Genomic DNA, 17,521 nt, shown 5'->3' on the forward strand with positions numbered 1-17,521 from the left:
TCAACATTGTAGACTCCCGGTGTCCCACTCCACTCAGCTAATTAACCGAAAACACCTGCAAAGGTGTCCTGAGCCTTTAAATGGTTTCTCAGACTGGTTCAGTAGGCCACACAATCATGGGGAAGACTGCTGACTTGACAGTTGTCCAGAAGACAGTCATTGACACCCTCCCTTCACAAGGAGGGGAAGCCACAAAAGGTCATTGCTAAAGAAGCTGGCTGTTCACAGAGTGCTGTATCCAAGCAAATTAATGGAAAGTTGAGTGGAAGGAAAAAAATGTGGCAGAAAAAGGCGCACAAGCAACAGGGATAACCGCAGCCTTGGAGGATTGTGAAGCACAGCCCATTCAAGAATTTGGTGGAGATTCACAAGGAGTGGGCTGGAGTCAGTGCTTCAAGAGCCACCACACACAGACGTATCTGGGAAAGGGGCTACAAATATCACAGCATTCCTTGTGTCAAGCCACTCCTGAACCAGAGACAACATCAGAAGTGACTTACCTGGGCTAAGGAGAAAATGGACTGGATTGTTGCTCAGTTGTCCAAAGTCCTTTTTTCAGATGAAAGACAATTTTGAATTTAATTTGGAAATCAAGGTCCCAGAGTCTGGAGGAAGAGTGGAGAGGCACAGAATCCAAGTTGCTTGAGGTCCAGTGTGAAGTTTCCACAGTCAGTGATGATTTGGAGAGTCATGTCATCTGCTGGTGTTGATTCACTGTGTTTTATCAAGTCCAAAGCCAGTGCAGCCATCTACCAGGAAAGTTTAGAGCACTTCGTGCTTCCCTCTGCTGACAAGCTTTATGGAGATGCTGATTTCATTTACCAGCAGGACTTGGCACGTGTCCACACTGCCAAAAGTACCAATACCTGGTTTAATGACCATGGTATCACTGTGCTTGACTGGCCAATAAACTCACCTGACCTAAACCCCATAGAGAATCTATGGGGTATGGGGTATTGCCAAGAGGAAGGTGAAAGATACCAGACCCAACAATGCAGACGAGCTGAAGGCCGCTATTAAAGCATCCTGGGCTTGCATAACACGTCAGCAGTGCCCCAGGCTGATCGCCTCCATGCCACGGCGCATTGATGCAGTAATTCATGCAAAAGGAGCCCCGACCAAGTATTGAGTGTGCACATGGACATACTTTTCTGTAGGCCAACATTTCTGTATTAAAAATCATTTTTTTATTGGTCTTATGTAATGTTCTAAATTTCTGAGATACTGAATTTAGAGTTTTCATTACTTGTAGGCCATAATCAGCAAAATGAAAGGAAATAAAAACTTGAAATATATTACTCTTTGTGTAATGAATCAATATAATAAATGAATTGCACTTTTTGAATTGAATTACTAAAATAAATTAACTTATTGATGATATTTTAATTTATTGAGATGACACCGGTAAATAAAAACATTCTAAAGTCCCATCTTTTTAAAGATCCCAGAGTACACTGGGAAAAGGATCTCTTACTCAACATTTCGGAAATGGAGTGGAAGGCAGCCATGCACAGAATTCAATGCAAATTGAATGTGCAAAACATTCAATTATTCAACCTAAAATATTTATTGAGCACATTTATCTCATTTAAAATTGTCAGATATGTTTCTAGGGCAAGATCCAACCTGTGATTGTTGCAATCGAGTTCCAGCCTCACTAGGCCACATGTTTTGGGCCTGCAACAAATTAACATAATTCTGGACCAAAATCTTTAAATGGCTTTCAGATGTGTTTGGTGTACCTCCAGATGGGCCTAAAGTGGAGAAGGACAAACAAAATGTAATTGCCTTTACTACACTATTGGCACATAGACTTATCTTGCTCAAGAGGAAGAATCCTAACCCACCTCTTTCAAGACAGTGAGTAACTGATGTTATATACTATTTGAAAATACAAGAAATCAAATTCTCAATTAGAGGATCTGTTAAAAACTTTTTTAAAACCTGGCAGGAACTAATCAATAACATTTTAGAATAAGCATTTATATTGGGGGAAAAGACTCTTTTCTCTCTTTACTACTCTTAACAGCTGAGTATAAAAAAAGCTGTCCATTATATTAAGGTAACTACAAGGTGGAGACTACTGACAGATTTTTACTGCTGCTACTGAATTCCCAAAATCCAATATTGCATAACCCAAAACAGATGAAAAAAGAGTAAATGTTATATAATGCCATACCATTCACAAACCCAAACCAGTATCACTTTTTGCCAGAGTTTATTCTAACAATACCAGGAACAAACCAGAAAACAGCTGAGGGCAGGGTGCAGATCCATTGCAGGGCTAAAGGGAAGCAATGGACACCATAGATATTTCTTAAGGTACAGGATTTATTTACTGGCTTACTTTAACTTAGCTAAAATTCTGAAGGAAAATTCCTACACTTTGTATGCTAACATGTTGTTTTCTTAACCTTCTTACTTATGTGTGGATCTGTGACCAGCAGGGAGAGTTAGCAGGACGGATTGACAAGGTTCACTACAGAGAAACACAGCGTGGAAAAGTCATTACACTTACAGTGCCATCTCAAGGACACAATGGAGACAAAATAATAACAGCAAGCCCAAGAAATATTCTCTCACAGACTGATATAGTGTAGCAATAAAAACAAAAAGCAGAAGTATTTACTTTTTTCTTTTTATTATACAATGTAATATAACAATATCAATAACATAAGAAGAATTATAATATGTATGGTAATAATATTTCATAAACAGATTATATGAGTGCAAAAGTTATGGAATACAAAGAGCACAGTGACACATTTAATACAGAATGAACTTTGTGGTTGCCTACATGATCTTTGAAATAATAATGTTTTGAAAAGATGCCAGAGTAATCTTTACTGAAAAGTGTGATATCTTTCATCCCAAAAGCAAGGATGTGTGTAGTATCTGCTGGAATTAAGACTCACATTCATTAAACTACCTGTTAGTATTGCTCATTATCCATAAAATCTGTGATGCTTTTCATATTTTTAAGGATAGAGTCCACATTCATGTCAAATGTGAACCAAGAAAACAAATCCTCACTTTTAACTGTAAAACATTAATTCCATAATTAGTCCATTCATCTATCCTCCTTTTGATATTCACTTTGTTAAGAATTGTAAAACCCATTTTCGCCTATTACACAACTTATTTCAGTTAATGAACATTTAATATGCTTTAAGATATAAAGTAAAAATAAACAATCCTTCCATCTGTACCTTTTCAAATCCACTGAATTCAATTTTAGAGTAACAGGGAGACATAGCTTATCCTAGTAGACTTGGTTGCAAGGACAGGAACCAAACCTGGACTAAGCAAAAGTTCCCCACAGGGCACATTCAGTCACACTGGCCAGTTTTCGGTCACCAATTAATCTTACCTAGCATGCATTTTCTGTAACCTCCAATTCAGACAATGAACGAGTCAGAATCCAAACCCAGTTTCAGAACATATCTGTAAAACACAAAGGCCTCATGTATAAGCAGTGCGTATGCACAAAAATGTTGTGAATTCCATTTCCACGCTCACATCATGATGTATAACAACTAAACGTGGTGTAAAGTCACGCTCATTCTCATGGCAGCCTCCACCCCTTGTGCATGTACTTTTCTGCTCGGTATACATTTACTATTCTAAAATGTTCACTGAGCCGTAATATCATGAATGTAATGTATTCTGTGTGGCGATCACTGCCTGTGCGCTCCTGTCTACAAAAGAGAGCCTGTTTAAGAAGCACATGGTGATTAATGACTGGGTCGGGGATCACACAGCATATGAAGCATTTCACATACTATTTTAATTACAATAGGATTTCAGTAACCCTAGTAAATTAAACTTCAATTTTAAGATGATGTTTACAACATACTACTTTAATGACAACATAAACTATGAGATTAAAGTGGAAATTTCGAGATTAAAATCTGCATTACAACCTATATTTTCTTCACTGTGTCCCTATTTTTTTTTCTTTTCTTTGTGCCTTAATATGCTTCCGTATGACACTCTGATGGTGGGCTACAACTTATCTTTTCACCCCGACTTTGACATCTGACCACTTCTTTTTTATTTCAGGCACTGTGCAACTTTCTGAACTTGAACTTTTGAGTGCCACTCCATCAATTTCCTTCTGTTTCTCATACCACTGTCTAAGCCACCAAAAATTAAGTTTTTTTTCCTTGTATCCACTTCACTGAGTAGGACATCCACTTTGCAGTCGCTGAAGTTTTTGCCATTGTCTTTTCACAGAACGTTGAATTTCAGGGGCTGTTTATATTCATTTGCATATTCAAAGGGGCATAATTCTGAGAGGAGATGGGGTGGGGCGGGTAGGCGTGTACACATCCATCCATCCATTTTCCAACCCGCTGAATCCAAACACAGAGTCACAGGGGTCTGCTCGAGCCAATCCCAGCCAACACGGGGCACAAGGCAGGAACCAATCCCGGGCAGGGTGCCAACCCACCGCAGGACGCGTGTACACATGTGTTACATTTCATGCTGACTGGGATTTATGGAGCGGAAGTGCGTGGAAGTTGGCTTATGCATGGTTTGTGTATCTGAATTTTTTTGTACGTACACACATTTCCACTTTTGTCTGTATGCCATGTTTTAGTGTGAATTCTACGCACAGCGTTATACATGAAGCCCCAAGTGATAGGTGGTAACAGGTTATATTAAAAGATATCCACACAGCCACTTTATCAAATAGATGAATGCAAACTGCATTTTATTTTGATTAAGTTGTTTTCTGTTTTTATTTATTGAAAAAATTTGAAGAAATTGTTTTAAAAGGGTCTATACTTAATGTGACTTTTTTATGAAACAGTCTGTGATTCTGGGCTTTATTCTGGCAAATTATTTCTAAAATACAGGATATTGGAGTGGTGGTTCTGTGGCTAAGGATCGGCGGTGTCTGGTTGGTTGTCGGTTCAAATCCTGTTACTAGAAGAAGGTATCTTCCTCTGTTGGGCTCTTGAGTAAGCCCCTTTACCTGAATATGGCTCCAAGGGTGCTGTACATCGGCCAACCCCATGCTCTGACCCCAAAGGTCACACAAAATTACAATTTCTCCTCAGGGATTAACAAAGTATATCAAATCAAATTTATCTCAATTTATCTCTTATGTCTGTATGTGAAGGTTAAGCTATGTTACTCAATTCAAATTCAGAAATTCATCAAAAACAAACATAATTTTCTTGTCATGCATAAAATCTGTTTTTGTATTTTTATCTGTTTTACAAGTATAAAAAATCAGATTGCCATACATATTATAGCTGACACTGCATTCCCATATTAAGAAAATGTATATTGTTTTAACTATCAACATAATAAAATGCTGTGGAAAAGCCACTGTTGAGTCACAACTGTCTTATCCCTGAGTAAAAACATTACACGCCACCTCAGCATCACCTCAGGGTGCTGTGTAGATCTGAAATATACATCGAATGTCATGAATGATAGATTGCAGTACAGATCTGCGATATGTCTCTAAATAACATAAATGTCAAAGCACTTAATGCTGTGAGTAATAGCAGCTGTGCGGGTTAATAAGTAAATCTCTTCAGACTAATGCATTGTGAGAATATATTTAGGCTGGGATTATTATAGTTGTAATAATTTTTGAATTCTGCTCAAGAGAATATGCAAGTCTCGGTTAAAAAGTCTGTCATTGCTGAGGTCAGTGGTTGCAAATTGGCAAAGATATCTGCGGATGTTGACGGAAACCCCAGCTGGGGGCCAAGGCAGGTAATGGAGTAGAACTGGAAGCAGAGGTTTTTCTAGGGACATGGCCAGTTGGAGGTCTTTATTGCAGTTGTCAGATTGAATATACTTTGGCGTGAAGCAGCATATAACAACTGCAGCTGCCTGCAAAAAACAAAAAAAACACTTTAGTGTGTCACTTTATGACATGACATTAATGTTATACTTGTTATACTGAAACCAGAACAAATCTAAGATGGCAGCAAGTCTTATGTACTGTGAAATGTTATATTACTACCTTTTGTCAAGATCTCACTCAGTGATAACTTTTTTCTTTTTACTAAAAAGTAAAATATATACTCTCTACCATAATTTAAAAGGAACAACAAAATGAATGACTTTGCTTCAAATATCAAAGAGTCTGTCCATGTGAACTGCTAAATTGCAATCTCTCTCTTTTGTAATTCTCAGTTAATTAAAAAAAAACAGAATAATCGGTTTTCTAAGAAGACCATTTATAGAATTTAATACAGCCTACAATACATTACATTATTTTATGCATTATATACAGTTAGGTCCATAAATATTTGGACAGAGACAACTTTTTTCTAATTTTGGTTCTGTACATTACCACAATGAGTTTTAAATGAAACAACTCAGATGCAGTTGAAGTGCAGACTTTCAGCTTTAATTCAGTGGGGTGAACAAAACGATTGCATAAAAATGTGAGGCAACTAAAGCATTTTTTAACACAATCCCTTCATTTGAAGGGCTCAAAAGTAATTGGACAAATTAAATAACTGGAAATTAAATGTTCATTTCTAATACTTGGTTGAAAACCCTTTGCTGGCAATGACAGCCTGAAGTCTTGAACTCATGGACATCACCAGATGCTGGGTTTCCTCCTTTTTAATGCTCTGCCAGGCCTTTACTGCAGTGGCTTTCAGTTGCTGTTTGTTTGTGGGCCTTTCTGTCTGAAGTTTAGTCTTCAACAAGTGAAATGCATGCTCAATTGGGTTAAGATCAGGTGACTGACTTGGCCATTCAAGAATTTTCCACTTCTTTGCTTTAATAAACTCCTGGGTTGCTTTGGCTGTATGTTTTGGGTCATTGTCCATCTGTATCATGAAACGCCGCCCAATCAATTTGACTGCATTTAGCTGGATTTGAGCAGACAGTATGTCTCTGAACACCTCAGAATTCATTTGGCTGCTTCTGTCCTGTGTCACATCATCAATAAACACTAGTGTCCCAGTGCCACTGGCAGCCATGCACGCCCAAGCCATCACACTGCCTCCACCGTGTTTTACAGATGATGTGGTATGCTTTGGATAATGAGCTGTTCCACACCTTCTGCATACTTTTTTTTTGCCATCATTCTGGTAGAGGTTGATCTTGGTTTCATCTGTCCAAAGAATTTTTTTCCAGAACTGTGCTGGCTTTTTTAGATGTTCTTTAGCAAAGTCCAATCTAGCCTTTCTATTCTTGAGGCTTATGAGTGGCTTGCACCTTGCAGTGCACCCTTTGTATTTACTTTCATGCAGTCTTCTCTTTACGGTAGACTTGGATAGCGATATGCCTACTCCCTGGAGAGTGTTGTTCACTTGGTTGGCTGTTGTGAAGGGGTTTCTCTTCACCATGGAAATGATTCTGCGATCATCCACCACTGTTGTCTTCCGTGGACATCCAGGTCTTTTTGCATTGCTGAGTTCACCAGTGCTTACTTTCTTTCTCAGGATGTACCAAACTGTAGATTTTGCCACTCATAATATTGTAGCAATTTCTCAGATGGGTTTTATCTGTTTTCGCAGCTTAAGGACGGCTTCTTTTGATCTGCATGGAGAGCTCCTTTGACCGCATGTTGTCTGTTCACAGCAAAATCTTCCACATGCAAGCACCACACCTCAAATCAACTCCAGGCCTTTTATCTGCTTAATTGATAATGACATAACCGACGGACTTGCCCACACCTGCCCATGAAATAGGCTTTGAGTCACTTGTCCAATTACTTTTGAGCCCCTGATATGAAGGGATTGTGTTAAAAAAATGCTTTAGTTGCCTCACATTTTTATGCAATCGTTTTGTTCACCGAACTGAATTAAAGCTGAAAGTCTGCACTTCAACTGCATCTGAGTTGTTTCATTTAAAATTCATTGTGGTAATGTACAGAACCAAAATCAGAAAAAAGTTGTCTCTGTCCAAATATTTATGGACCTAACTGTATTTACTGAGTTTTGTTTTTTATTAATTATACATTTTAGTGATCTATGATGTTAAAGCCATAGTTTTGTTCTTTACTTTTTTATAGAGCAACTCAGTAGTATGATTGGTCAATGCATTCTTTAACAGCAAAAGTCTACATAAAGTCTTCTTCTTCTTCTTCTTTCGGCTGCTCCTGTTAGGGGTTGCCACAACAGATCATCTTCTTCCATATCTTTCTGTCCTCTGCATCTTGTTCTGTTACACCCATCACCTGCATGTCCTCTCTCACCACATCCATAAACCTTCTCATAGGCCTTCCTCTTTTCCTCTTCTCTGGCAACTCTGTCCTTAGCATCCTTCTCCCAATATACTCAGCATCTCTCCTCTTCACATGTCCAAACCAACGCAAATCTCGCCTCTCTGACTTTGTCTCCCAACTGTCCAACTTGAGCTGACCCTCTAATGTCCTAATTTCTAATTCTATCCATCCTCGTCACACCCAGTGCAAATCTTAGCATCTTTAACTCTGCTACCTCCAGCTCTGTCTCCTGCTTTCTGGTCAGTGCCACCGTCTCCAACCCATAAAGCAAAGCTGGTCTCACTGTCGTCCTGTAGACCTTCACTTTCTCTCTTGCTGATACCCGTCTGTCACAGATTACTCCTGACACTCTTCTCCACCCATTCCACCCTGCCTGCACTCTCTTTTTCACCTCTCTTCCACAATCCCCATTACTCTGTACTGTTGATCCCAAGTATTTAAACTCATCCACCTTCGCCAACTCTACTCCCTCCATCCTCACCATTCCACTGACCTCCCTCTTATTTACACACATGTATTCTGTCTTGTTCCTACTGACCTTCATTCCTCTCCACTCTAGAGCATATCTCCACCTCTCCAGGGTCTCCTCAACCTGCTCCCTACTATCGCTACAGATCACAATGTCATCAGCAAACATCATAGTCTATGGGGACTCCTGTCTAATCTCGTCTGTCAACCTGTCCATCACCATTGCAAATAAGAAAGGGCACAGAGCCGATCCCTGATGTAATCCCACCTCCAACTTGAATGCATCCGTCACTCCTACCGCGGACCTCACCATTGTCACACTTCTCTCGTACATATCCTGTACAACTTTTAAGTACTTCTCTGTCACTCCCGACTTCTTCATACAATACCACAGCTCCTCTCAAGACACCCTGTCATATGCTTTCTCCAGGTCCACAAAAACGCAAGGCAACTCCTTCTGGCCTTCCCTAAACTTCTCCATCAACATCCTCAGAGCAAACATTGCATCTGTGATGCTCTTTCTTAGCATGAAACCTTACTGCTGCTCACTAATCTTCACCTCACTTCTTAACCTAGCTTCCACTACTCTTTCCCATAACTTCATGCTGTGGCTCATCAATTTTATTCCCCTGTAGTTACTTCAGTCCTGCACATCCCCCTTATTCTTAAATATCGACACCAGTACACTTCTCCACTCCTCAGGCATCCTCTCACTTTCCAAGATTCCATTAAACAATCTGGTTAAAAACTCCACTGCCATCACTCCTAAACACCTCCATGCTTCCATAGGTATGTCATCTGGACCAACGGCCTTTCCATTTTTCATCCTCTTCATCGCTGTCCTTACTTGCTAATCCATTGCACTTCCTGATTCACTATCTACACATCATCCAACCTCTTCTCTCTCTCATTCTCTTCATTCATCAGCCTCTCAAAGTATTCTTTCCATCTGCTCAACACACTCTCCTCGCTTGTGAGTACGTTTCCATCTTTATCCTTTATCACCTTAACCTGCTGTACATCTTTCCCAGCGTGGTCCCTCTGTCTAACCAATCGGTATGGGTCCTTTTCTCTGTCCTTAGTGTCCAACCTCTCATACAACTCATCATACGCCTTTTTTTTACAAGTCTACATAAAGTAAAATTCATAAAATGATGAAGAAAATATAAGGATTACATTATGGATCAATAGATTTAAACAAATTTTCTAGATTACCTTCAGACTATTGCTTTTAACTTTGAAAGAACACTAATTTGTCAAAATGTAAAGAAAGAATCAGTTGAAATACCCAGTTTATTTTTTACCTTCATATTTCTGATGATTTTACTTTGTAGAGTCTCAGTGCTTACATCAGGAAGCACAGATGTACTGCGACAGCTCATACTAGAGTGACCTCTAACACACAAGTCGACCCAACAAGAAAGTCCATGAGCCTCTAAGAAACTTTTTATTTGTTGGATCTGTAAAAATACAAACAAACAAAAGAACACATCTTTATAATTCTCTCTCAACCTTAACTCATCACTGACTCACAAGACTTCACTTGTCTCTGTTCAAACAGTATAAAAATGAATTAATGGGTTAAAGTTGAGAGAGGAAATGCAATATTTTTAAAAATTGTTCTCTCGAGATAATGAAACAATTTTCTCTAGGAAGTGCACTATCATTAGATTTTTATAAATGTTTTCTCAAGGTAATGGAAACATTTTCTCAAAATTTCAAGAAAACTAAACTTTATTTTCTCAAGATCTAGAGAAAATGAAATATTTCCCAAAACATATAGCTAAATGTTTAGCTTATTGGATACTGTATGATGACTGGATTGTGTGTCACTAAAGATCTTGTGCATGATGTACAATCATGTTTGGACCAAGAGGGTATTCTGTTTTACAATTAAGACTTATGATGTGTATATATCCTGAAATCGTATTGACTGAAGATGTGCAAAATTCCAAAAGTGTGAGAAATTTTATTTTTTTGTATCTTAATATTTATTTAAACGCCTGAAAGAAATCATTATAGTTCCCTTTCTCCAAAACATTGATACAAAATGCTTCATGAAAACAATTTATAGAAAGCTTTTAGGAAAAGGTATCTGCTAAATACATGATAACAATAATGATCTATAGACCCATTTCCTTTTTTAATAATGATACCAAGATTCTGGCCAAACTGCTTGCAAAAACAATAAGAAATGGTCTTGACTGTGTTGACCTCTGTTTTTCACATATCTAGGAAAGGTGAATATTGTAATACTGTTTTTTAGTAGTTATCACTAATATAAACTTTGCCAGAGAGTTCTTAAGTCATAAAATGCAGAAAGGACATTAGAAACAGTTGAGTGGGATTATTTATTATTCAGTGATATTGGCCTTAGCCCTAAGATCATTGATTGCAATATACCACTGCATAACAGTACTGAAGTATTAGTTTTGAGAAATAACGTTAACTCAGACAGATTTGTTCAGGCCCAACTGTATTATACAAGGCTGCCACCTCTCACCTTTCCACTTCTCAGTTGTCATTGAGCCACTCTCAAGTCATTTGCACAATGGATAGTAGTTCATGAAAATAAAAAACAATATTCTGATTACATTTTACTGTATGTTTGGAACTTAGAATGCTTATTACATCATATGCTGCAAATAATATATGATTATTATAAGATTTCTACATTTAAAAGTGAATGAAGATGTTATTTTAATGAATACTTGTGCTTTATAGTTTATCTTATGTCTTGTGTGTGTGTTGAGCAATGGGTCATGTAGTGGACTGGCACCCTGTCTAAGCTTGGCTCCTGTCTTGTACCCTATGGTATTGGAATAAGCTCCAGCCCTAAGACTTTAATTTAGATTGAGAATGTTAAGTTATGCTTATTAACAGTGATTTATGCTTCATTGGAATCCAAGGCATATACACTCACTGGTCACTTTATTAGGTACACCTGTTCAACTGCTTGTTAATATAAATATCTAATCAGCTAATCACATAGCAGCAACTCAATGCATTTAGGCATGTAGACATTGTCAAGATGATCTGCTGAAGTTCAAACCGAGCATCAGAATAGGGAAGAAAGGTGATTTATATGACTTTGAACATGGCATGGTTGTTGGTGCCAAACGGATTGGTCTGAATATTTCTGATCTACTGGGATTTTCACATACAACCAACTCTATGGTTTACAAAGAATGGCCAAAAAGAGTGAAAATATCCAGTGAGCAGCAGTTCTCTGGGTGAAAATGCCTTGTTGATGTCAGAGGTCAGAGGAGAATGGCCAGACTGGTTCGAACTGATAGAAAGGCAACAGTAACTCGAATAACCACTTGTTACAATGGAGGTACGCAGAAGAGCATCTGTGAATGCACAACACGTCAAACCTTGAAACAGATGGACAACAGCAGCAGGTGACCACACCAGGTGCCACTTCTGCCAGTAAAGAACAGGCAACTGAGGCTATAATTCACACAGGCTCACCAAAATTGGATAACCGAAGATTGGAAAAACATTGCCTGATCTGATAAGTCTCAATTTCTGCTGCAACATTTGGATGGTAGGGTCAGAATTTGGCATCAACACTATGAAAGCATGAATCCACCTTGTATCAGTGGTCCAGGTTGGTGGTTTTGGTGGTGGTGTAATAGTGTGGGGAATGTTTTCTTGGCACACTTTGGGCCCCTTAGTACCAATTGAACATTGTTTAAATTCCACAGCCTACCTGAGTATTGTTGCTAACCATGTGCATTTTCCCTTCTGATGGCTACTTCTAGCAAGATAACGTGCAATGTCACAAACTTCAGAAAATCTCAAACTGGTTTCTTGAATATGACAATGACTTCATTGTACTGAATTGGCCTCCACAGTCACTAGATCTCAATCCAATAGAGAACCTTTGGGATGTGGTGGAATGGGAGATTCATATCATGGATGTGCAGCCAACATACCTGAAGTAACTGCATGATGCTATCATGTCAACATGGACCAAAATTCCTGAGGAATGGAAACACTTTTCTGAATCTATGCCACCAAGAATTACAACAATTCTGAAAACAAAAGGGAGTCCAAACCACTACTACCAAGGTTTACCTAATAAAATGGCAAGTGAGTTTATTTAATTTATTTATTACATGTATAAAAATGTATTTGTAGTGTTTTACAAAGGAAACATGTTAACTGAAAACTTCATACTACTTGTATTAAGGCATGTAAATAGCATTTATTTAGAAAAGGGGTATGTTGGATATTTTTAGATTAGTACAAAAATGAAATGGGATGCTCTTAAGAATGAGTTTTAATCTGACTGGTTGATTCTGGGATAAAGAAATATGATAAAAGGATAAAAATGCCTATTTCACATTTGAAAGTATGTCCTATAGTAAAAAGTGCAACGAAGTTGAACCATAGGGTATGGGAGTTAGGCAGCACATCTGAGATAAATGACTGCATGGTGATAAAGTCTACCAGCACGCAAAGAGTAGTGATTTACAAACAGCCGCAGTGCTGTGACTGTGGAAGGTGCACGTTTCCTTGAAAATAAAGATTAAAAAGATTTAGATGGTCAAAGCTGTATCATACTTGTAAAAGATTACATGTAACCTCAATTAATAAAAAAATGACTAAGAAATACAGGCAGAGGCCAGGAGAAGGAATAACCATTTGGATTTTACAAATTTGGGATGAAAGGGATGTTAGTGTGAGAAACACGGTTTCTTTTGCAATGCATATAAAGTCAAGAAACACTTTATACGGTATAACAGGAGAAGAACTGTTGTCCATAGTTGGGTGGGTAAATAAATACTGTAAATTTTGCTGGTCAGATGCATATGATACGGAGGTCAGATGCAATACAACTGAAGGAATACATAAGCACAAAATTAGGGGAAACCAGCCATGGGCAGAGTTGTGTGGATGCACGTGGTAGAAGCTGATGATAGTGGAGCTACCTGGGAATGTTTTAATAACTGAAAGAATGAATAGACCTTTAAAAGATTCAAATCTTTCTTTCATTGTCTTTTTGCTTGTTCTGAAATAATTTTGTGGATATCTACTTCAAAAAGTTGTTCTTTGTTTTATTTTAATTGTACTTAAAACGAGAATGGGTGGGCAATTTTGTAAAAAGCTATCTATTTATAGATAATGAAAAAAGTTTGAGCTGTGATGAAAAAGAGTGAAAGACAGACACATTTTTAATAATGTAAGCCCATGGAAGATTGTCATGGTATTTATTTGTTTTTGTTTGTTTTGTTTTGTTCATCTGGGGCTTGTGCACTTTTTAATGAAATTTTCTAAAAGTAGGTTAACTTTGGCTGCCACTCATCAATTTTTCCTCATAATTGGAGCATGCTCACATTACAGAAAAATCGATATAAAAATAATTTAGAAATATCTCATATGATTCCAAAAATAGGATGCTATATCACCTAATCTTAGTATGAAATTGGCTTGAATTAGCATAATCAAACATATTATCTTGATAAAACAGAGACACTGCAGTCAGTAAGCATTAAAACTCACCTTGCCCATAAAGTAAGGCTTAGTCTTTTGACTCACTCACTAAATTTGTAAATCTTAGCAAATACATTTCAGCAAGAAATAAAATTAAAAAATGATTAACCTCTTTATTGTCAATGCTTGTTTTTCTCACCATATTTTCTTAAAGGTACTGCAATTCTGTGTGACAGGCTGAGAAGCTGAGTCACTCTATTTGATTCAGGATCATTTTTGTCTTTAAAGCTGTGTGAATTAAGGGAACTTTAAATTAATCAACAAACCCTTACAAAGGTGAGACTACCTACTATACAAATGTATTTTCTGCAGTTTTTCAAAGGCTCAATGTTCATTTTTGACATGTAATACCATCTTAAAAAGTACTAATTCATGTTGATTTTTACAAATATTTCCATTAAATCTGGGTGTTTTCTGTCTAATTATATAATATACTAGTAGTCTGTCAGTGGAGTCCAACAATATATCAAACAATGCATTAAATTAGTAGTTCTTATTTGGAGTAAACATAGTGTGGGATGGGTGACATAACATTATAAAAAATGCTCTCTAGGTTTATATGGTCATTACTTTCATGTGTACAGAGTACAGTGAAATTCTTACAGTACTTACATATGCTAATCAACATGTCCCCACTCTCTGTCACAATGATTAGTGTGTATAAATACCTCAGATAGATAGATAGATAATTATGGAAAACATTACTGTAAATAAATGACAAATAGATATGAAAGATACTAAATAAAAGATAAATAGACATGAAAGGATATAAAAATAAAAGACATATAATCACTAGATAGACAGACTGATAGACATGAATGGCACCTTTGGTAGACGACCAGGAAGGAGGAACCGGGAGAGCGGTACTTCTTTTCCCTGGGTACCCGGACGGTCCTTTATCCCTGGGGTACAGCGCTTCCGGGACATCAGGAAGTGCTGATGGACCAGGGATGGTTTATGCCCGGAATGCTTCCGGGTGCAAGGGCAGCACTTCTGCCACACTGGGGAGTGCTGCTGGAAGTCCATCATCAGGTACCTGGAGCACATCTGGGGCTAAATAAAAGGGGCTACCTCACTCCATTTGGGGAGCCAGAGTCGGGTGGAAGAGGACGGAGCTTGCGAGGCAGGAGTGGAGGCGGCCCGAGAAACCAAAGACTGAGTAACGACTGTAAATAGTTGTATATAGTATAAATAAACGTGTGTGTGTTTGGACATTGTGGTGTCGTATCTGTCTGTGGCTAGATATTACACACCATAAGAATGAGAGCGATATGAAGTATGCTGTCACACGTGTGTCAAAGGGTCACCTTCAGGGCTCATCTGTGGTGGGTACTACCCCTTAGCGGGTGTTGCTGCTAATTGTATCCCCTCCATTTCCCTCCACAGTGCTGAGTAGAAACCTAATGAGAGCAACTGACCAGGCTCCTGCATCTAAATTATGAGCTAGCCAGAAGGAGGCATCATTTATTTGACTGAGCAACCCGCAAAATGGATCTCTCTAGCTGGACTAGGAAAGAGAGAGAGAAACCTTAGTATTGCTATTTTCCTAGATTTATGTCTGTTACTTGCAACACCAAGCAGCCTTTTTGTTTTATCTTACAAGACTTTGAGGTTGACTGGGTTGGCGCCCCAAATATTTATTCTGTGGAACCGTCATTCCTTCCATGACCACAATGCAGTTAGCATTATGCGTTGCCAGGGAAAAGATCATTTGTCCACAATGAAGTGAATAATGATAAGGGGTCACCTTCACACTTACTGGGATTTTGCAGTCACTACACATGCCATAATATTGCTTAACTGAAGTAAAATGTTGAAATACATTAGTTTTTAAAATCCTACATGTCACACTGTATGTAAATGAAGTTAATAATCTATATATGCAATTTTCTTTATTTGTTACTGTTATTTTTCCATTCTTCTTAGGCATTGTCCAAAAAATGTAGGACAATGATCTACAATCCCTAAGCTAAATACAATACAATTAAACTGAATTTGATCATTTGGTTTATTTAAGAATTTTGGCTCATATGAAGTAGGGTATTTTTAGCTTAGTGCACTGCATATTCTTCAAGTGACGTTGCATAACATCATATTGCAGATTCAGGAGTATATAAAAATAGCTGCAAACAGGAATAGACTACATGCAAAATCATCAGGTCAGAATTTTCCACAATGAAGCTCATACATTTACGTTACTCACAGAAGTAGGTAAATACACTTGAGATCTAATTTATGCTTCTCAAAGGAGCAACACTGCTGTAACCTTTTGTGACAGCCAATAATTTACAAAGAGAAGCTGCTATAGAAACTTCTTAGAGAATGAACAATAAATCACAACAGACCTATTTCCCAAGACTAGTTTAAAGGATTTCTTAAAAATTATGTGTCAGAAAAACTGCTACACCTACCTTGGGCTTTAACATTCTGAATTTCCATTTATGAAATAAAATACATTGTCAAGTGGATTTATTGCTTGCAAGGCATCACCTTAATTGAAGCTGCAGTAAATTTGATTGCCATTATATACTAGGCGAATAAAGCTGCTTTTATTATAATGTATGTTGTTCAATATATACTTTGTCTGTGTTATTTATATACATATAAGTGTTCTGTCTCCCTTATTTTTGCTTAAATGTCTTGAGTGCAGTATTCTTTCTACTAGATGCTACCCAGTTGTAAATATTAAATCAGTAACAGAAATTTCTTGCCTTAGTGGTTCTGCTATATGTCACTATACCAATGCTATGCTTCCTCTATGAATGGAAGTAACTTCCAGGCACACATCCTTTAAGACCATTAACTTTCAGAGGACAGAGCTGACTATATTTCCTTAGAAGAATGGCGTCTTTCAACATCTACAATAAGATGCTGCAGATGTTTTATCAGACGGTTGTGGCGAGCGCCCTCTTCTATGCGGTTGTGTGCTGGGGAGGCAGCATAAAGAGGGACGCCTCACGCCTGGGCAAACTGGTGAGGAAGACAGGCTGTATTGTAGGCACAGAGCTGGACAGTTTGACATCTGTGGCGGAGCGATAGGCACTGAGCAGGCTCCTATCAATCATGGAGAATCCACTGCATCCACTGAACAGTATCATCTCCAGACAGAGGAGCAGCTTCAGCGACAGACTGCTGTCACTGTCCTGCTTTTCTGACAGACTGAGGAGATCGTTCCTCCCCCACACTGTGCGACTCTTCAATTCCAACCAGGGGGTAAACGTTAACATTATGCAAAGTTACTGTCTGTTATACCTGCATTTTTATCTCTGTTTAATTTAATATTGTTTTTTATCAGTATGCTGCTGCTGGAGTGTGTGAATTTCCGCTTGGGATTAATAA

The 17,521-nt window shown here is 38.1% G+C and overlaps 1 protein-coding gene across 1 annotated transcript in view; it reads right to left on the reverse strand.

Annotated features, from left to right (window-relative positions):
- Window positions 1-4,487: 4,487 nt before the first annotated feature.
- Window positions 4,488-17,521, reverse strand: part of LOC127528469 (uncharacterized) — a 209,043-nt gene continuing 196,009 nt past the window's right edge. The window contains exons 7-8 of the mRNA XM_051929355.1: window positions 9,985-10,140; window positions 4,488-5,856 (exon numbers count right to left, since the gene is read on the reverse strand). Of these exons, the coding sequence (XP_051785315.1) occupies window positions 5,593-5,856; window positions 9,985-10,140 (420 nt within the window). The 3' untranslated portion in view covers window positions 4,488-5,592. The remainder of the gene's footprint in view (window positions 5,857-9,984; window positions 10,141-17,521) is intronic.

Source organism: Erpetoichthys calabaricus, chromosome 6 (genome assembly GCF_900747795.2).
Source record: "Erpetoichthys calabaricus chromosome 6, fErpCal1.3, whole genome shotgun sequence".
In the NCBI taxonomy this organism is placed as follows: Eukaryota; Metazoa; Chordata; class Cladistia; order Polypteriformes; family Polypteridae; genus Erpetoichthys; species Erpetoichthys calabaricus.